This window comes from Diprion similis, chromosome 11 (genome assembly GCF_021155765.1).
Source record: "Diprion similis isolate iyDipSimi1 chromosome 11, iyDipSimi1.1, whole genome shotgun sequence".
Lineage (NCBI taxonomy): Eukaryota > Metazoa > Arthropoda > Insecta > Hymenoptera > Diprionidae > Diprion > Diprion similis.
The window spans coordinates 9,312,165-9,336,017 of record NC_060115.1 but is presented as its reverse complement, the minus strand read 5'-3'; the positions used below and the strand labels follow the sequence as shown (position 1 = coordinate 9,336,017).

General features: G+C 32.8%; 1 protein-coding gene across 3 annotated transcripts in view; it reads right to left on the bottom strand.

Moving 5' to 3' along the window:
- Nucleotides 1–23,853, bottom strand: part of LOC124412511 (protein kibra) — a 63,092-nt gene that overhangs the window by 33,755 nt on the left and 5,484 nt on the right. For all 3 annotated transcript variants that reach the window (XM_046892438.1, XM_046892437.1, XM_046892436.1), the window contains 2 exons: nucleotides 7,399–7,508; nucleotides 5,956–6,050 (listed from right to left, as the gene is read on the bottom strand). In XM_046892438.1, the coding sequence (XP_046748394.1) occupies nucleotides 5,956–6,050; nucleotides 7,399–7,508 (205 nt within the window). The remainder of the gene's footprint in view (nucleotides 1–5,955; nucleotides 6,051–7,398; nucleotides 7,509–23,853) is intronic.

Genomic DNA, 23,853 nt, shown 5'->3' with positions numbered 1-23,853 from the left:
ACGATACAAGCGTCACAGCTCGCTTACGCTCGGAGCCTCGCGTTATCAATCACCTACACACACACACACACGCACGCACGCTATATATATATTTATATATATATATATGTAGTTATATATCACATGCAACCATCCTACCAAAAGAGATGGAAGAAGGAATTCGAGTCATTTCGAAGTTTCGAGCACGATGTGCATACACGCACACACACACACACGTGCTTGTAAATAAAACATTTTTGTTCGCTTTATATCTTTTTTTTTTTCTTCAACAATTTTTGTCACCCTTATTTTTGTGACCCAACTGCAGATCATATCTTTATACATATAAATATAAATATCGAAGACGAATCAATGCGGACGTAGAAAGAAAGAGAAAAAAAAAACCTGACCTGACCCGAAGAGATTATAAAATCATATAATTAACGAGATATTAACTTGATGCAGATGCTAGTCAATGTCGCAAAAAAAAATGTCTTCAGCTTATTATAATAAGCAGTGGAGTTGTGTGTGTGTGTGTGTGTGTGTGTGCGTGTGGTTGTTTTTTTTTTTTTTTTTGCAATCATTTTTCATGACTTGTAACAATATTTTTCGGTTTCAAATTTCGTTTCATATTTGACGATCGATTTTTTTTTGTTTTCTGTTTTTTTTCACTTCCGTCCGAGTTTAAGGAAATTTTAGATCAATGATATCGGTTAGTTCGACGATTCGTCTGATTTCAGAATTTTCATCATCGTCGTCGTCGTCGTCGTCGTCGTCGTCGTCGAAATTCTGATAATTGTAAAGAATTTCGTAGCCAACATGGTAAAAATAAAAAAAGAAATAAACCCTACACAACCAGCGTATATATTGAATGAGAAAAACACGCGTTGAAAATTATTCACAAGATTTGAATACTTGCGTATTTTTCTGTTCCAATGTTTCTTATTTTTGATTTTTTTTCATCAGTTATCGCGAAGCATTAAATTAATTGTCGATGTTACAAACAAGTGTTTTTTTTTCTTCTTCTTTTCTCTCTCTCTCTCTCTCTCTCTCTTCGTACTTGTATTTTCTCCGTTCGCGCAGCAATAACGTTAATAAATCCCAAACGAAAATAGGTATGTTATGTGTATAAAATGACTTGGAGAGACGGAAAAAAAACAAGATAAAAAAAAAAGAAAAACAGAAAATACGAAAAAATAAAAATGAAAAAATCTACAAACGTGTGTACGGAATATGTGCGCAAGAATGTTACGAGGATGAATTACAAGCGAAATTTCACACGACTTGGCAAACAAATATCCCTATACTCATTACACACCGGCGATGGTCAAACACGCCGAATAACTGCAGCACAGAAGTTTGCAGACGAAAATAGTCGTACCTATAACCTCTTCGCGTTTTGCCAAAAATAGAAATATCTCACCACCTCCTCCTCCTCCTCCTCCTCCTCCTCCTCCTCGTTCTCTTACATTCCCTCTTATTATACCCTTGCAGGATTTCTTTTTCTAAATTCACCGCAAGTTATAAGTACAAAAATCTTTGTTTTTTTTTTTTTTTTTTCTTTCTTTCTTATCTTGTCTCTTCATGTTTTTCAACAAAGTATTTTGCAATTTAACGTAATAATTGTTCAATTAGTCAATACGGTTGGGATATTTATATTTATAGGTGATCGAATAAATTTTCATTCACCAGGTTGTCGAAACACGTTGTATAAAATGAAAGAAAAAATTAAAGAAAAAAAAAAAAAAAAAAAAAGAAAAACCAATTAGTGAAAATTGTTGTCGTTATTGTAAAATTATTTTCGTTATAAACATAAATTGATATAGATGATAAAACGGATAAATCTTCTTAAGTAATGCCTCGATTATTATTTCACGTATAATAAATGCTCATTATTAGAAAATGGCGCGAGAAAAAGTACGTTTCAACAGCATCGTCGCCTCGCCTCGCCTCGCCTCGCGAGGGTTCTCACCAAATATTTGTGGAATTCGTAAAATGTTACCCACCGAGCCAAAAATTCTTTCCGTACAAAATCCGAAGAATTCTTGGCCCGGCGTATGCGATGCGATGCCATGCCGTATGTACATACCTGCTGGTATGTATGTACAGGCCAAATGGCCAACTTATATACCTGCGTATTATATATATATATATATATATATATATATATATATATATATACATATATATACGCATACATTATACCTAGACACGAAGAGACAGACGCCGGCTTAAATCGTCTGAAAATTTTCCTAACCATAAGCCGTACAGGCTTACGTATTTCGTAGAGAGTCACTAATCGTTGAGATTCGTAAAAATCGTTTTAGGAGAAAGATGATTTTTTTTTTTTCTTTCACCTTATTCGCTTATGTATGTTAATTCATTTTTTACAAGCAGGGCCAAAGAATACTTTAAATCCTGATTTTACGTTCCATTTGAATTAAATTATATTTACTTATTTTCATCTCGTCGTTGATTTCAACATTTTGAACTACGGAAATAAAGAAAAGAAAAAAGTTGAATGAAAAAAAAAAAACAACAACAACAACAACAACAACTCAGAAACAGGGCTAGGATAATATAATTCCTGATTTTCCTCCATTCATCAGCTTTGTACAAGAGGTGTTAATTGATTTTTTATTTTCACAGAAATTCACGCATGTATGTATGTATTATTATTATTAACATGTTGTAGAATTATTGCCACAAGTTTGTGGGACAAGTAGTTCAGTTTACGGTTGATTTGAATTTAAATACCGACGCAGATGAACGAGAAAAAATTCCGATTAGGTACATCTGCAGTCGCAGGAAAATACTGATATTACATATAGGATAAATAAAAATGATCCCTATATCTGTAATTATAAATAAAATATTGATTTGAAGAAATTATGTATGTCGTATAATAAGTACAACATACGTAATTCGACAATTAAAAATCCGAGCATCGCATCATTCACCAAATTCATTCTGTCCCAGATTCAATTTTTGATCGATTAGTAAGATGATGTGAAAAAAATTAAATAAATAAATAAATAAACACTTTCGTGTATCCTTATATAAATCGTACAAAAAGAGATTCTAATAAAAATTTTTAAAACTATAACTTGGTGTGTAAAAATCGATTTATACTTCCATGTTTCTTGTTTTTCAATCCTAAAAAATTATTCATTCAAATCATTTGCTACCGAGTCAAGTTTCGATCGGTGGAAAATGATAGAAGAATTAGAATTTTTTACTCCAAGGACCGCGCACGCATGCACGCACGAATGCTTGCCTCTCCTCTCCTCTCCTCTCCTCTCCTCTCCTCTCCTCTCCTCTCCTCTCCTCTCCTCTCCTCTCCTCTCCTCTTTCCCTCTGGTATTATTTCTCCCTTCTACCTTCTATCCGCCTCTCCTCACGATCAGAGCCTCGAGCTAATTGTAAGAGTGCCGGGTTCGAGGCTGAGAAAACGAGAAAAAGGCGGGAAGAGAAGAGAAGGGAAGGGAAGGGACGAGGACGAGGAAGAGGAGGAAGAGGAGGAGAAGGAGGGGGAGGAGGAGGCCATTTGCATCGGAATGCAAGTTCCTCACAGATACCATAAGCGTATTTATAGTTTACGTCTTATTTATGTATGTAGATATGGATACGGTATACATAAGTATTCATTATGGGTTGCGATTTATTATATACTCAAACATATATATATATTTGTATAACGTACAACGTGCGGAATTAATAATTAATCGGTATGATAAGGTAAAAAAAAAGTCGATCCCTTTGCTTGCTCAAATTTTTCCCGATTCATTTTTTAGTTTATTTTCTTCAAGATGATATCATTAGGTTACTTGCGAAAAAGAGAAGCCTTTACGTTTTAGTTGTGATGAAAAATCGCACAAATTTCAAAATTTTTAACTCATTAAGCTCGCGATTAAGTTGATAAGAAAATATTCTACTTAAAACAGTTTCTATTAATCAACTTATCGTTTAGTCAGTTCGGTTCGTTTAATTAAACTTTATATACTCGGTACTCCATTTGCGATATAAAAAAAACCGATCCAAAGTTTATTTACAATTTCGTGATATGCGGTACAACAAGTTAAAAAAAAAAAAACTACTTTGCTTGTTATAAAATATATATATATATATATGTTCTTCTATCTAATAACGATCAACGTGTAAATGCCAAGTCGCAGAATCTAAGCATAATCAAATGCATAAAATCTTTCATAAAGCAACGCAACAAATAATATAAACAAACGGAAGAATTTCCTTGCAGAATATACCTACTAAATTATGCAACATAAACTGGCATTAATAAGGGGGCGATTTCGATAGGTTCAAACTTGAAAAATGTCAAGACTTTGAATCTCAACTTGAACAGCAAATTTATCAACTTTTTATGAAACTATGTACGGCGAAGACTGCGAAAGAAAAGTTTGTCAAAATAATTATCGTGGTCATAAGTCAGTTTTGTATTATTGTTAAAGTGAATGTTCACAACCTTCAGTCTGGATCTATTAAAAACTGAATAACGACAAAAATTTGTGACAATCTACAAATGAAAAGAATAACGAAATAAAAAATGATCACACGTATTGTTCTGTAAAATTTTTCGTTCATTTAGCGCAAATTATTAAACTGTTGCAAAGTGAAAGGAAAAAGTAAGATAAAATTCATTTCATACAAAAAGAAAACTGGTGGTTAAGAAAAAAGAAAAAAGAAAAAGAAAAAAGAAATAGAAAGAGGCGTTACGTCGAAGAACTAAAATAAAATCCATTCATCTATAAACGATGATATAACAATAACAATAACAATAATAATATCGAAGCCGAAGCGACTGACAACAACCAGAGCTCGTTGGCCGGTTGATTCGTCGACGAAGGGTGTTTGGAATGACCGGAAGTGACATGATTTCCCACGGGACGGCTTCCTGCCGCCTTCCTCCTTCTCTCGTACGTACATACATACATATGTACATACATACTTGCCTCGGCTGACTCGGCAGCGCCTCGTGGCCGACGCCGACGTCGTCGAGGAGGCGAAAGGCGCAGGTAAAAAGGTCCAATCGGTAGGAAGGAAAGAAGGAAGGAATAAGGAAGAAAGGAAAGAAGGAAGGAAGGAATTCCTACACGTCACGCATTCACACGTGCAGAGGCATGATAATAAAGCAACACACGTAACATATTCCATCTATCCTAGCTGCCGTACGTTATAAATTTATGATTATAAACCTATAACTATAACTATATATAGCGACACACGAATTGGAGATACCGAAAAGTTCGTGACTTTTAAGTTAGGGTTTAAGTTTGGCCAAAAGTCGACAATTTTTATCAATTTTTTCTCGCTAGATATGGTCGTACGTGTTAGAATTTTAATTAGTTGATTAAACAACATTTTATTCACACGACTAATTTCCACGGACTAGTTGAAACACTTTTATTTTCCTTTCTGTGCAAAATCTTTGCAACGTTAAGTATATTGAATTCCACGCAACGTTGGACTGATATAATTTTGATTACTAATCAATAAATGGTGGTGTTGAATTGACTACTGAAAAACAATTCGATTGAAATTAATGAATCCCAGGAGCGATAATAATTCTCACAATATTACTCAACGCAAGAGTAATATATCTTGTATAGTAAAATTAATAAGACAATTATCGTTGAAGTCGACTTGAGCTTAACTTGAGTAACAAAAATCAGTAAAACCAGAATTCCTTTTTCCATCTGTTAAATTTCATTCTCGTAATAATTTCGACGAAATTGTCCTGCTCAACGTCCTCGAAAAATGTGTCCAACACAATGCAAAGGACATCTTTCGTATCGAGCATATATGTACATATATCGGGTCCTCGAGTAGCGTCCGCGTTTTGTCAAGATCTCGAGTATCTGCACGTGGCTTTAGCGTCGTCTGAAGAGTAGACGCGCTTAACCTCGAGGGTCGCATAATCCAATTGAAAAGACAAATAAAATAAAGGAGAAAACTCACCTCCAGTACATCCTGGGCCGTCTGAAGATACTCCCTGAGCATCGCCTCTTGAATGGCACGCCATTCCAATCTTGGGTCTTCGAGTTGAGTGGTTTCTGGAAATGGTAAAAAACAAGTGGTTCATTCGACTGACCTTTCCAAGGAAGAAGAAACGTGTTTCGAGCTGGTAAAACCTTAGGAAATTAAATTTATTCATTTCTTTTATTTTCATTTTCAAATAAGTAACTCAAAAACTGCATTAACGAGAAAACTCAAAATTTAGTCATTCTCTGAACACCTTGAGACATCGATATCTAATGAAAACTAAACTTTTCATTTTCAGCTCGATTGCAATAATTCAACCCTTCATCCGTTAACGAATATTCAAACGTTTGTAAAGCCAGCTCGTAACGTTGCATTTATAACACCAATTTACCGAACTTTTAAGCCTTTTACTTCTTTATAAAACAGAACAAATATTTATTCTTCAGACTAAGAATGCCCAATATTTTCCACGACGATCGTTTCGTGCAACTGTAATAATAATAACAATAATAATAATAATAACAAACCAACAAACGGCAAAAATAAGAGCAACATTCTGTTAAAAATTTTTTCACTGCAAAAACATGATCATTTTTCAAATGTATTTAAACATGAATTTTTGCTCCAGAATTTGCGATGACAAAAAAAAAAAAAGGTGGGCAGGAGAAAGAAGAAAAAGGGCGGCATTCATTGATCGATATATCTTTATAATATAAAGAGATATATAAGAATGTCGTGTCTGCCAGAGGAAAAAAAAAGAAAAATTATTAATTCAGCAGCAGAGTTCTCGATTTATCAATTTGAAAAATTGCATCACTTGAACAGAAATAGTGTTAGCGGAGATGTATCTTGGAAATTGAATAATCTATACCGCAATATACATATATATATATATATATATATATATATATATATATATATATATATATATATATATGTATATACTATATCATGCTGGACAGCAAATCACTCTCGGTGGGTTAATTCCGTGTAGAGAGATATTACATGCATGTGTATATGCGTGTACATACATAGATATAGTAGCGAGCTACGGAGTGCGGAGATGAAAATAAGGCGTAAAACACACTCGATAAATTACCGCGAAAAGCATGCACATACGTTCTCAAGTGTTGATTCACTTCCTCCTGCGTCTCGAAATTACTGTAAATTGTTGCATTTTTTGTAAAAATTTTTTGTAAAAATCTTTTCAAAAACTTCCATGAAAATAGAACAATATTATTTCCTCATAGTGATAATTGAATTGAAAGTTATAAAAAAAAAAGGGGGGAGGGGATAAAACAAGCCGTTTCGGTATATTATAAATAATAAAAAAAAAAAAAGGAAAAGGAAAAAAACGTAACACGTATTTGGAAAGAGTGTAAAAGCGTGTAAAAGTAAGAAGTATATATATGTACTTACGGTTAACGTGATTGATGTAATAAGCTCCAACGTGCTTATCGTAAGCTTCTTCCCATCCAAGTGGAAGTTCATTGCCAATGCAGTCCGCGAAGGTTTGGGGCTTAGTAAACCTGTAATAACGTGAGAAAATTTCATCAGATAAAGATAACGACAAAAACAAAAGCAAACAAACAAAAGGAAAAAGGAAAAAAAAAAAACAAATTCGAAAATCTCTGCGATTTTACACAAACTTTTGTTATTTATTTTTCACTTTTTTTCTCGATAGTTTTAAATTTAAAAAACAGAATTGGCGAGTCACGCGTACGTGTGTGTGTGTAAAAACTTTTTGGGTTAAAAATGATTTTCACACCAATCTCAGAAAAATGTTTAAATAAAAGTTTCACTGCGGTAAGGTTGTAATAACAAGTACATATATATATGTATATATATATATCAGTGTGCAGAGATAATTTCGCAGAATATATTTCGAACCACGGCTTATTTCCCCAGTATGTATTTAAAAGTATATCTATATACGTAGGTATTATAAGAAGTAATCTGATACATCGACTCTCGAAATAAATACATTCTTGAACACATTCTTCGAAGAATATTTTCAATACCTTATAATACGACTTGATTTTCCGTACATATTATGAACGAAGGTGTATCAATTTAAGGGGAGGGAATTTCTCACTCTCTCTCTCTCTTTTTTTTTTCTTTCTGTAATCGACATTTTCTGTCAGTTTTTCATTCTTTCAGAATTTTACAAAATTAGATAGACGTATGAACACTGCGAGTATTTTTTTTTTTTTTTCTTTCCTTTTCTTTTGTAATTTCGTTCTTCTTTTGAACTTCTATTTCCACTTCAAACAACACTTTTTCCTTCACGAACATTATACATACAGATCTACTGATTTCAATTGATACAAACACGAATCTCTTGTATTATCCATGAAACTGATATGATTATACATGTATAAAATATAATTCATTTCTCATATAAATAAATTAAAACCTAAATAAAAAAAAAATAAAAAAATTCATTCATCAACCTAAACTAATACAATACAGACAATGTTTATGCTCATATTGCAAGTCTCTGCGTATTGCTACGTGTTACAGCACGTTTAGTCACAGTTTTTTAATTCAACAAAAATCTAGAAAAGAATTGAAACAAAAAAGAAAAAAAAAAAAAAAAAAAAAGAACAACAACAACAATAACGAACCGATAATAAGCTTTGAAAGAAGAAGACAAATACTAACAATAAGTGAGAGAGAAAGAGAGATAGGGAGGAAAGGAAAGAATCGAAAATAAATCTATAGGAACATAACCGCGTGACGAAAAATTAACGAAACATGAAAATTCCCGCCCTGCAATATAAATGACGCACGCCTCGGTGTCTCGTTGAGATCCCTCCTCCTACTATCGTTAAATGTGTACAATGTGCATATCATGAGTGTGTGTATATATATATATATATATATATATACGCGCAAGTTATACACCTGCAAAGTGTATTACTGCGTTAATAGTATATATATATATATATATATATATATACGTATATTATAACGTATTTACGTGTACGTATACCGATTATAATGGTACCGAAGACGACGGCCTTGGCATACCAAGCTCAATACGCGTCTCCGTCTTTTTGTTAGTCGTCGTTTTCGACCTATGATCACTTGCGTATAACGTATAGAGTCTCAAGAGTTACAAATAAAGACCGAAGGTCTGTACCTAGGGTATACGCATATATATATATACATATATTCGTACGTACACGTGTGTGCGTGTGTGCGTGTGTAAATAAATATAAATTATATACAGACGTAAGAATATACCTATAATATAATCGAATTGGAAATCGCGAATCGTATAGTAAGGCCAAGGGCACATCGAATCGCAGTTTTTAACATCCCGATTAAAAAATGGTATATAACAAAGATACTGAATGTCGTAATAACTGTGCAATATGGATGTGTACGATGCACGAGATATTTTTTTTCTAATAAATTTCTTGTTAAAAATCGAAAATCGAGCAAGTTTTTTGGTTTAGAAGTTAAAAATGTGAAACGAGTAATTGAAAAGTGAGTAAAAAAAAAAAAAAAAACAAAAAAAAAACAACGAACAATACAAGAAATTTATATTTCTCAAATTTATATCCAATCTGTTTTTCTGCTTGTATAAAATTCATTTATTTATTCGGGTTATAAAATTTATGAACACATGCATTTTACAATACAGCGATTATCGTACCGCCAACTATCATACAAATCAAATTATATGAATATTTGATCTACTTTGAGGATACTTAGGAGCTGAATAAAAAGCGTCACAAGATAGAAGAGCTCGACTTTGATCACAACTCGCGTGTTAAACGATCGGCGTATCGCAATCTGCATGTTATCACGTGCGAGCTGCGGATATTCGTTGTTTAAGGTTTGCTGGCTGGGCTCTAAGTGAACTTCGATTAATTATTTACTTTAAATACATACATACATGCATACATACATACATACATATACATACATATATATATTTGACGGCGGTGTTTTCGCCTTGACATTCCGCGGCGCCGCAATAGCGTTACGAAGAAACGCTCGAAGGTTAAACGATCTTACGTACATGAAAAATGTTCAACAAATTTGAAAGATTATTATAAATATTGTGAATAAATAAAAAAAAATGAAAACAAAAAAAGAAAAAGAAAAAAAAAAAACATTACACAAGAATTTAACACAAGGAAAAATAGTAGGTACAGGAAAAATTCGAATTCGTATCTCCTCAGCCGTTCACTTTTGGACATAATTTTTTTTCTTCCTCATATGTATTCTATCGTATATAGGTATATATGTATATGTATATATATGATAAAAATGTTATACATATATATCGTATAAATACCTATACACATCCGAACATAACGTGGATAGATTTAAATAACCGAGATGAAATTGAGAGTCGAGAAAAGGGAAAAGGAGGAGAAAACGAAAAAAAAAACAAAAAAACAAACAAACAATTAAGATAGAAAAAAAGTAGGCAAGCAGTAAGAAAAACCTGCAGGCAGCACCTGCCTCGTAAGTAAGTATAATTCCGTATATTATACACACACATATATACATATATACATGACGGGCATGTATATAGGGTCAAATATTTACATCTCGCGGGAACCCTTCTTCAGCTGCAATCCCTTTACTTCGCCTTCTATTAATTCCTAGTTTTCGTCTCGTTTCGTTGGCTCAGGTTACAGTTATAGGGTTATAGGGTTAGGGTTAAGCTTAGGGTTAACTTTCGTTTTATTATTTTCGAATGCTGTGCAATTATTTGTAACAACCGATATTCATTTACATATTATTATTATTATTATATAAATATTTACCTAATCATTCGCATCCGCGTATGAATATAATTCTGAGCAAAATATTAAACATTAAATTAATAACTTTCGCTTTCTTTTCAAACGTATTTATTAATTATTAATATTACTATCTCTTATAATGAATATTATTGTATAAAACGTAAAGACCAAAAATAATGATAATCGTTCAAATTCAACAAGAGAACATCTTTTTTTCGATATTTTTCGATCCCGATGTATTTTTACAAACATTAATATCAATTCTAATTATATTATAATCAATTATCTCGTTTCTACGATAATTTTGATTTTCATGATGCATATTTTTTATACATATATTATGTATTAATCTGTGAACTTGCGCTGCTGCTGATGCACGTGTATCCAGGAAGATTTGAATTATTTTACGTCGAGTCAGCAGCAGCAGCAGCAGCAGCAGCCAGCAATTCTTATATACCGGGAGGCATGTTACACGTGCAGTAAAAGACAATTACGCCGGTATCCGTGATATAATGGTCTGAGAATTGTTTGCATACAATTTACCTTATACCTCGTCCATGTAATATGGCGCATGCATTAGACTAATTACAAGGTGTGATGCCAGCTCGTTGATTATATACCCGGTTCCACGATTCAAGTGCAAGACGACTTGGAGAGAGCGGAATAAATTACTTTGAACTATTGTATATACGCTATATAATCAGCTAATAGATACGATACGAAAGAAAATAAATAAATAAATAAAGAATCAAATAAAAATTCGAACAACAGGAAAATGTGTTCAAATAAATTAACCGATATATTAGAGTTGATAGATTCATATTGATTTTATCGACATTGTGTGATGAAAGAAAAGGGGAAAAGAGAAAAAAAAAATCACAATTTACCAGTCTAATGACGGAAAATTTTTTACAATTTGAACTTTCGAAAGAAACGTTAAAATTTTAAATTGCACAAGAACGAACAAGTCATGCATTCATATCTTTCACTAAACTGTAACCCGATAATTTTTGTGCTACAATTCGAAATTATTTTTCTTCTATTATTATTTTTCTACTTATTGTTATCAATAATTTCGAAGGAACGAAGCAAAACTTTATTCGTTGCCAAAGATACGCTTGAAAAAATTCAAAGTTCCTCGTAACTCGATTTGTATTATCATATAAACAGTAATATTTCTCTAACAACCCGTCGGTTAGATTAAATTCTGAATTAACCGTGAACTTGTTATACGAAGATTGTATATTGACGTCACAGAATTTTTATTGCGTAAGTCTTGTACATACGAATACAAGTATACATATAATTACAGAGATGATTATTTTTTCCACGCTGCTTTGTCGCCGTGCATGATATCTATATATACATATTTATAGATATATATATATAAATGATTTATACATAAATACAATCAATCTGTGAAGATATATAAAAGTGATGTGTATAATATGAGTGTCTAAGTATTTGAGAGAGTAAAAACGAATGTTGGCAAACGAAAAACAAAAAAAAAAAAAGAAACAAAAAAAAAACAACCAACAAAGATCGAGACGAGAGAAATGAAACGGCGGCTGACTGGCTAGTCGGTAGTTAAAAAATGTACATAATAATCTTTCGCGTATAATATGTATGTATAATATAATATGACGTTCGGTTCCAAGAAATGATCAAATGTCATCTCCGACAGAGATATATATGTATACATATATATGTATATATAGGTATGTACGCGATTCGTAGTTCCTATACTTGACAAGTAAGGCCTGTAAATTTCTGTACAGCTAATCATAAGCCGCAATCACGGGGCAGCGTAATATGCGTAGGCTAAACAGACATATTTTCACAAGTACATATATATATGTATAATATGCAAATATTTTTCGATCAAGCACATGTCTCGATGTGAATCTGAATTTCAATTGGCGTCTGTAATATATTGAGAATAATACTAAAAAAAATTATTATGTACTTGCATATTAAAATAAAAATAAAATTAGGGGAAGAAAAAAAACTTGAATCGTCTTCTCCGCGTTTCATTATATTATATGTATATCGATTACACGAACAGTGGAATAATTCATTTGACGCAAAAGAGCGTTAATTCTATTAACCGGCGTGCTTACATTGAAGAACCGTATCTCCCCCGCCACAAAGATTCCAACTTTCTGACCCTACATTCCGTCGTGATTGCGTCATCGAAAAACACGCGATCTCTGTTTGCAGGGAGACAAACACACACACACACACACACACACACATCCGTACGCGTGTAAGAAATTTAAACTTGTGTACAAAATATACGGGGAGTAGATTTTCTTTTGATTATACAAAATTCGAATTTTCCAAAATTCTGTAGAAACCGAACTTCACATAAGATCATTAAACGCGTATCATTCGTGTCATGTATTTCTTTATGTATGTACACGAAATCGATGACAAAATATAATCATCGTATTTCGATGAGTGAGAAAAATGATATCATCAATATAAATTTTATATTATATAACAACTCGATTTCCCTCCAATCGAATGAAAATATTTTTAAAACCCGTATTAAACGTGTTTTTGTTTTTTTTTTAGTTTATAAATGTACCTTCTATTATATATATATATATATATATATACATTATAAAAACAAACGAACGCACCTCTATTTCAGGATTCTTGGTCTATTTCGTATAATTAATTCATGAATATTCAAAGCATACGCAAATAATTAAAATATATTCAATTTACGCAAATACACCTTCTTCAAACACAACGATATATAATAACTTCTGCGTAATAACACAACTTCTTTCTTTTTTCCTTAAGCGTGCTTAAAACTTCAATGGCAATTTTAATTATCAGGTAATACAGTCTCCAACGCAGCATCACTTCGCACAACAACAACAACAACAATAATAATAATGATAATTTATTCTACATATAGTAAGAAAATTCGATCACATCAAACGCGTGCTAATGATAAAGGTAAAAAAAAAAAAAAAAACAAGTAATCAGATGACGCGATAATATCGTATACCTATAATAAACGGAAATACCGACAATGTGACTGAAAAAATTCAAACGACCTTGCCGTCATCGCGTATTATTATAAGTATATATCGATAGATAACGATCAAAATTCCGATTGTATTACGTACCTCCAGTCAATGTAAGAAGAAAAAACAAACAAAAAACGAGTTGTATCGATAAGCTTGAATTTTTTTTTTCATCTCCCCAAAAACAACGACGTTTGTCATATTTTACATCGTTTAATTTCTTTTTTTCTAGACTTTCCATCTATGTTACTACATTCTTCAGTCAATGAATCGTGAATATATATATATATATATATATATATATATATATATATATATATATATATATATATATATTCGTCAATAATTCTAAACTGACTCTATACTGTACGAAATCGGTTACGATAAAGCAAAACTTCCCGCCCGATAATTTTATCAGTGAATCGATTGTATATGAAGGCGGTTTTAAATCTCGTTAAAAATGACGAATTACTATATATAGAAGCATCACGCGATGCGCACGAGTTTTGAGTATCGATGAGGATCCAGACTTTTATAAGTATAAGTGTTGTACAGGGTATAAAATATTCTCATTGCACAACTGCGCCTTATTAGGATCGATTTGCGATCAATTGTAGATCTAGATAACCGAAAATATAATTATAAGATTAACGCATAGAAACAATAAGCGTTCAAATTTTTATCGCATATAATTCCGAATCACGTTTCTCTCATCGAATATTATCTTTTTTCTTTTTCTTTGCTCTAGCAATCAACCATCGGAGAACAGATTTTTCATCCAGGAATCTCAGTAGTGTGATACATAATTTCCCGTATTCATATATAATACACGATATTATACATAATACATATATATATATACATATATATTTAATAAGTTGCAGCGAGAGAAACGGAAATTGTCGGCACGTATATATATGTATAATACATACATGTAACAATATCGCAAAGTTCGAATAAGGAATGCAGGGAGCAGCTTCTTTGCCGCGAGAGAAAGCGACTCGTCTCGTCGCGTCGCGTCGCGCGTCGTCACGAAAAATTCCCTTTGCAAACTGACTAACGCACCATATACGCATACAAATAACAAATTAAATAGTTGCACATGTATATCTACGTAATAAAGACGAATTTTGTCGGAGTAAAAACGGGGGAAGAGAGAAGGAAAAAAAAAAAAAAAGCAACAACCAAAAAAACTTTCCCACCCGGCGTTATAGGTACTTGTATAAATATTTTCTCTTATCCTTCGGTGTAACACGTGTGTGAAACATATCCACCCACCCACTCACCCACACATACACATACACACACATATATATATATATATATATATATAGATATACGTTTACTCATAATGTATATAAATTACTGCGAGTTAAAGGCAGTAAAGGAAGGAAGGAATCCTGCGGCGTATGGCACGACAGTAACCTGCATGCATTGCACCGGCTCTTATGATCTCGGTGTAGAATACGAACGGCTTTTATAAACTGGTATAAGGACAAGACAAGAATGCGAGTGAAACCTGGGCACATTCCTTGCGGAAGTGATACGCGTATTTGTGCTGCACGCAGCCTCGTTTTAATCTGAAATCTGCTCCGGGTTGTACGGATGATAATTCTTATCCTATGTTTCGATTAAATTAATGCAGTATAAAGTTTGACGAGAAATTTAACCGATCAAACGATCGAATGATTCTCGCACGATTTTTATACGAAGAAAGTTTTTAGTTTACTAACTTTTCTGTCAAATTTTTTTTTTCAACTTTTTATAAACTTTTAAATTTTCTTCTTCTTCTTCTTTTTCTTTTTTGGTTTTAGATTGCTTTGATCGACGGCAAAAATTGCATATATATATATATATATATATATATATATATATATATATATATATATATATATATATATATATATATTGAACGAATACTTGATACGTTGTACAAGTTTTTTTTTTCTTTCTTTCTTTTTCGCATACAATCTGCAGAGAAAATCCGTCAGACATGTGATTTGCAAATATCGCAGCTCGCGAAAAACTTTCGTTATACTGCCCGCAACGTCGAGTCTTGTTCCAATTTCACCGATCTCGAGTGTTTAAGTACGTTTTTTTTTTATATTCCACTTATAATCATCGTCGTCATCATCATCATTGTGATTTTGTTTATTATGATCGTTTGGACTGTTTTTATCTCTTCAACTTCCGTTTACTTTCTGTATTTTCGCGCACGCGTGTCTGTTTCTTTTTTTTTTTCTTTCTTGGGTCTTTCTTTTTCTTCTTTCTCTTTTTTTTTTATTCATTGTATTAATGAAATTCGACGAGCGTGAGAAACCTACCTACTTTTCAATTTTCTCGTGGTTTGACAATTTTATTATTACACGCGGGATTCTCCGGGACTATTAAATTCGTCTGCAAACCCACGCTTATACAGACGTGAGGAAATATGATACATAACTTAATAAATATTTAAAAAATTTTTTTAATCAAATCAATTAAGAAATTTTATTTTATTTATTATTATTGTTATTATTATTATTATTACATCATTCTGTGTGTTTTTTACTATCCAATAACTTTGCATAATATTTTTGTCGAAACGTTAATTTTACTGGAACACTGACTTTTGTTTCTTATTTCTTTATTATTTGTTTATTTATTTATTTATTTTTTTTGCCAAACAGAATGAAACGAAATCAAACAAACTTTCCAATTTTCCAAAATCGGTCGTATGTATATATATATATATGTAATTTTTTTTTATTTGCTTGAGATAATCGTTATTACTGATATTGTACGTATGAAGAGGAAAAAATAAAAACGGTCTTAAAAAAAAAAGGCAAAAAAGCATCGTTCGCTTGTTGCTAATTGCATTTAATATATATGTTATGTTATGTCATTATACTTGGACGTTAGAGCTAAAAATGAAGAATGAAAAAATGAAAAAAAAAAAAAAAAAAAAAAAAACCCCGCGTCTACAATACGAAACGTCGAATTATAAACCGTCTGCAAGTGACAAGACGATTTAGCGTATGATTTATAAATAAAAAAATTATTACGATGAACGTACAACGTGGACACTAAGAAAGAAAAAGAAAACACGTTCACTTTAACCGACCAGTGACCCAGTATTTTTGTCGTCACTACACTACAATCCGCATCTGTATCTTACACGAGTATATAGAGATACGCATTCTCGTCAAAAAGCTACAGCTACATACAAATATGTAAGCGTAGGTAGAGCACAAAGCAATTTTTCAAAATTAAGAGAGAGGAGATAAATGAAGAGAAAATTGAGAAAAAAATAATTCATTTAAATAAAAATTTTAAAAACGCGTAAAATAAGAATAGGAAAAAGAAGAATCGACTTTTGTCATATGTAGAATTCCCTCTGAATTTTCATAATTGCAAAAACATTTGAAGCATTTAGTTAGTATAATATTATATATAAATTATTGTACACATGTAATATATATATATATATATATATATATATATATATATATATATATTACATATATATATATACCTCCTATGTAGAATGTATAACGTATTCTTGCCGAAGAGCCAAGGGCAAGTAGTAATGCGTACCAAGCAGGTATTGACAACGGTGCGTGTAACAGGTTGCATAAGTTGTTGTTATGTTATACGTATGTGTATATATTTTATCGAATCATTGTTGAAGAATGCATTTTTCACCGTCAATTACATTGATAATAATAACAGTTCGATACGTAGGCGCACATCGAAAGCTTCGCGATTTGAAATCGGTATGATAAAAACGAAAAATTGGCGGAAGAATTTGGAAAACAAAAACGTAACAAGAGATAAAAAAAATCAAACCAAAAAAGTCAAAAAATATTCAAGTGTAAAGTTTTTCGTTCTGAATAACGAATTTGCACAAATTGCTTGTTTCATATTTTACATTACATTTATACACGATTTTAATATCCTCTCCTTTCATTTTCGAAATTTTTACCCCCGTTAATCGAAGAATTGTATTCATTTAACTTCTCTAAATTATACGAGACGACGATAACCGCGATTATTTTTCATTTTTCTTTTTATTTATTATTCTTCTTCCTTCCTTTTTCTCATGGCAAAATACATACGAAATTCTCAAATACGTTCGGTATCTGCCAAATGCAGGGCGAACGCGCATTTTATAACATAAAATATTGCATAATACACGTGGTGACATCTGATGGTCGTAGTAATGCCGTGAGAATGTATCAAATTTCCAAGTTTGGGGATACATTCCTCAATGCTTTGTGGCGGGAAAGGGGGGCGGGGGGGGGGGGGCTACGCAATTTGTGTCAGGGACTTCTTTCCTCTATACATATATTCGCCACGATATGCTCTGTTCCTCTCCCTCTCTCTCTCTCTCGCTCGCTTTTTCTCTATACTCATATACCAGCTATCATACCTGCGTACAAGTTTACCTTAGATATATATATATATATATAATATATCTATACCGCAGTCGACAACCCCCCCGCCGTGTATATATGTATATACATATATAGGTATAAGTATTTTATATGAACATGCGTATACCTGGATCGCTTTCAAGTTTTTTGATTGAATCACTCATACATATTACATATATATATTATGTATTACGTGTACATAAAGACGTAAACAAAAGTAAGTTAAATTTATAGGTACATAAATATAATCATTATAGTAACAAGAAATTGGTTGTGTCAATGTCACGCTCGAGAGTGAAGAAAAAAAAAAAAAGAATAGAAAAGAAAAGAAAAGAAAATCAGTCGCGTTGAATTGGGGACGGTAAGAATTTCCAGAAAAACGAATTGAAGAAAAAAAAAAAAAAAAAAATAGTGAGAGACTAGTAAGTTCATTTATTTTTTGATTTAATTTTTAAAATTTTGTCATTTACCTTGTTTTCATTCAATACACATATATAATAAATAATATTGTACTGTACATTCATATATATATATATAGATCCATGTTTATTATGCAACACATAATATTTCTCCCCGTTAAATCATCTGCGTGGCGGTATTATCAACACGAATTTGGGAATGAATCATCGCGCCTCTGATGGTTACAAGTAATATTCCTTGTCAGTGGAGACGTTCATTAATCACGAGATCCGATTTCAAGTAATTTTTTTAACCCCCCCCCCACTGATCCGTGACCGATCATGATTCGAGGTATCGGTTGAACCCCTTCTCCTCCTGCACCGAAGAAAATAATAAACTTCATTGAAAGGGAAAACTAAAATTTAACTCAAATCCATTAATTATTTATTGGGAAGAAATGTAAAAAACAAAAATAAAAATAAAAATAAAATTAAAAAAAAAAAAAACACAGAAAAAAATAAATCACGTGACATTGCTCGAGACACCCCCTCCCCATGAGCCAATGTGATCGATCGTGATCTTTTCAAGTACCCTCCCCTCCTCACCCGCCGTGAGTCTCACGTGATTAATGGAAGCTCCCAGTGTGTAAGGTGATCGAATAATAAACGCGCGTTCGAGATGCAGCGATGGCATCTGCGAGCCATCTGTGTTTAAAAAAATCAGCTACCCCATACACCGACAGTATATGATAATACCTACGACCACCCACCAACCCCTACTTATGCATAACACTGTATGTATAGAACTCTGCAGTGCGTTAAACAAAATGTATTATACATTGTTTATTATGTATACGGACGAATTCCGCAGACAAAAAAAAAACTGCGAGAGGCCTCCCGTGTACGTTTACAATTTGCAAATTCTTCGCAATTTGGTTATTATGATATGAAGCAGGAGATATGTACCTATACAGATATGTACAGAGTGGCGTTATTATTGTTTATATTATTATATATGTGTATATGTATATACAGTTTTTTTTTTGTAGTATATTAGTGACAGTCTTTGAAAGTACCCACTAACATATTTTTTGTACTACAAATTCTGACTAATCGCGATGAAATACCATGAAATCAAACGGAGCTATGTTAATTTAAATTGAAAAAATCATGAATTACATGTTATTTAAATGGGTAATATACATCGATCGAGAGGAACCACTTGAAATTAAGATTAAGGGCTCAAATTTTTAGGGAATTTCTTTTTCGATAGAAGGAACAAAATTTTTATGTGTCCGCGAAAAAAAAAAATTTTTCGTTTCAAATGAAGCACCCTAATATATATATATATATATATATATCTAGAGGCCATTCCGTGCCAACTCAATTATTAGATTTTGAAGCAAGTTTTTTTTTTGTGCAGCAGAAAAAAAAAAAAAAAAAACAAATTCATCGTCAACTTCTCTTTACTGATCTTTGATTTTCTCAAGCCTTGAAAATGAACGCATATTACGAAGGTTACGAAAATTGTGTCAATAAATAGTTGTAAAAATTCGTAGTGCAGATAATTGATAATTTTTATCAATTTTTAAAAACGAAGAAACGATTCCAGAACCAAAAGTCAAAGGAAAGTTTACTCTGAAAAGAAGCGTCGTCGCCAATTTTCGAGATACCAATGATTCTCTAAACTTAAATACACGTGAAAACCTGTCATCTCAAATTTCCAAATCAATTTTCCTTACGTTTATGAATATTTTCTAAAAAGTTGTCATGTTTTGAAACGAATAATCAATTTTTCTTACGATTATTAGTATTTAGTAAAAATTTTGACGTTTTACCAAAGAACACTTGATAAACTTTACAAAAAAAATATGATTTTTTACGTTTTACAAGAACATTTATTGACTTCTACAAAAAGCTAATTCGTTAGAACGCAATAAAATTCCACACAATAAAGACAAAAAAAAATGTCCCGCGTTATTTAAACGGGAAATTAAAAATCACGACTAGGCACCTCCTGATATTAATACCTATTAAGATCTCAAACTTTACCAGAATTTGTTTTTCATCATCTGAATTGATATTTCCACAGTAAGAAAGTAAAAAATGAAAAAAAATCATAATTTTCTTTTTCGACCCACCCTAATGTATTCGCGTTAGTGTTAATCGACAGAAACGGTATGCGCTTGTGGAGCAATTCGGCGAGATCGAAGAATCTTATCTCGTCGAGCACTGACAAGAGTAGAGTAGAGGAAAGAGGAAAGAGGAAAGAGGAAAGAGGAAAGAGGAAAGAGGAAAGAGAGGCGTCGTCGTTCCTTCTTCGAGAATATATTAAACGTCCGGTTATTTTTAGATTCTGGGCACCCACACGAACACGTTAATATCATACGTTACGTACGGTAAGCGAGAGAGCGATGAAGCCGGCAGTTGGTTGGCCCCGTGGGCTTATTCTCCGGCATTTCGGTACCGTATGCCTGCGCGTTTCAGAGAGAGAGAGAGAGAGAGAGAGAGAGAGAGAAAGGAGAAAAAAAAAAGAGAAAGAGAGAGGAGAAATACGCGCATATGCCTATAAGGCAGAGGTATGCCCCTCACGCATCTTCGTTTGTGTGTTTGTGTGCGTACGCGCATCTCGACGAAGGAAGCATCGAACGGATGAACCGTCACGACGCACCATCTGGCGGCCGAATCTATTATTAGAATTCATCGTCTTCGTCTTCGTCTTCGTCTTCGTCTTCGTCTTCTTCTTCTTCTTCTTCTTCTTCTTCGTCTTCTTCTCGGCAATCGCATCTCTCCCGGAGGAGTTTTGTTATACCGAAGACCGCGCGGTGTCCCGAGGAGGCGTAGCAGGAGAGGGGGAATGAATGGAATGCGTCTTGTTTCCCCCGTAAAACCCGACATTCCAGGCCTGGATCTCCTCTCGCCGCGATCGGCGGACATCAACTGTTTCCAACCAACCAACCAACCAACCAACCAATCTACACAGGCCCCCCAGACCCCTGAACGTAGTGAAAGAAAATCAAAGAACATAAACAAAAATCCTTGTATGTTATAAAGACACGAGAAGCTACAGCTAAGCCCACTTCTTTCCTCCTTTTCCTCATCTTCCTTGTTCTCCCAATCTCTCTCAGTTCCGATATGCATATATTTTCTTCTCTCTGTTTTTTTTTCCATCCGCAGCTTTTTTTTGGCTCGCATTAATTTGAGGCTAACTTTTTTAGATCCCGTTAAACTAAATTCCAAATTTGTCAAAAATTAGTGGAATCTTATTGCACGAGAATATACTATATGTACCTATATATATAACGTTCATCTCGTTTCACTATATATATCTTGTACTATTAATATGTAAAATTTTTACTCATAAAATTCTTTTTCAAATTACATGTATAAAATTTAAGTATATCTAATATTTTTACGACTGTATTTTTCCATTTTCAACGGTTATAAGAAAATCCCTGAGTATACAAGTAAGCTTCCCCAACTTTTCAGGACTTTCCTATTTCCAGCTATACCTACATACAATAATATTGCTCAACGACAAAATTTCCCGTTTCTTTTTATACCCTTACAAGAAACAACGAAAATTGAAAAAAGTTTCGATCAGTTTCAAAATAGAAAAAAAAAAAATAACAAAAATCAAAAACAAACAGTGTAAAAGCGGTAATTGATCCTCTTTACTTCTTTCCACTTTCTTAATATTTTACTTCTTGTATTCAATTTTTCTACGTGTAGGAGTGATACATTTTTTTTTTTTTTTTTTTTTTTCTTTTCCCCACTCTTCGGACAAATATTGTAAAGAGAACGTCAATTCCGTCAACACAATGTTGCAGAAATAAAATCAAATAGAAACATCATCCGTCTAAGCTCTAAACGTAATTCTCTTATATGTGTATAAGCAATCTGTTTATTAGAAGAATATATATAAGCACGTTGTGTAAGAATTGAACGGTTACGTGGACACACCAGAGAGTAATGGTGGTGTGAATTGTTTCGCTTGCTTAGCGATCGAAACTGCATCTCTGCAGCGGAATTTCAGCGATGAAATTTTTTGTCGAATTTCGATATTCGACATCGGTTAATTGATTGATTCTTTATTGTTTTTTTTTTGCACGTTTCTACGTTTTTATATATTATATATACGTATATAATTGTTCTTGCTGCGATGACTTTTTCACTCGACTGAATTCGTCTTACATATACCTATTATACACAATTATATACTATGACTAATCGTGTTCGTAAAATTATGATCGTATAGTTGGATTAATTACGTTAACAATATCACGGAATTAGACATTACGTATCGATAATATATAATAATGATATTAAAAGGTGTTGAATATAATAAGTGGGATACCGAAATGAGGAATGAAAGTGTTGAAATTATCTATATACATTAGGAGTTCGATCGAACCTTGAATGAGCAAAATATTATTCCATAATGTTTGAAATAGGCGGAATATTTCACGTAAATATGGCGCACATATAGCTACGTATATATACCGAAAATCACGTTCCGACATTCTTCTTGCGCAATTTTTCAACGATCGGATTGCAGGCAAAGGCGAGGTCTCGCGTTCGCGTTTTCGTTTGCTTAGAATATTATAATCGATGTGTGCATAGGGATCCGGCAGTTATAGTTATAGTTATAAACTATAAAGTCGCAAAGCGATTCATTCGCGTTGTTGGAGCTGGAGGAATCCGTCCGTCTATATATATATATATATATATATATATATATATAGATCAAGTATAAATATGTTCCAGGTATGCGGTGGCACGTATGCAATATTCCAACGCGTAGCCACGCCTGCATTACGATTCGAAAACGTAGATACGTTGCAGGCATGTAAGTAATTAAGTAGGCATGAGGCGGGGGGGCTGAGATTCCGAATTTGCAAAGTTGCGAAAGCGGTAAATTGCCAATTTCTTTTTTTTTTTTTTTTTTTTTTTTTTTTTTTGTGGTAAAGCTTAGAGTAAAGAAGTCAAAGTGGGAAATTGAGAAAATTAAAGAATTTGAAACATCGAAATTTATTTCATTCGAAAATCAATATTTAGTTAATATTTTTGTGGATAGAATGAATATAATGTTTTATAAAAATCTTCCGTTGCGAATAAAGACGACAAAGCATAGATACTTATATGTATAGTCGAGGCTAAAGTTAGTATAGCGTCGTTACCGCAGCAGCGAAACGTCAGTGAAAAAACCATTAGTACGCAATTTTTGTAAGAACGTTTTCGAAAGAGTCGA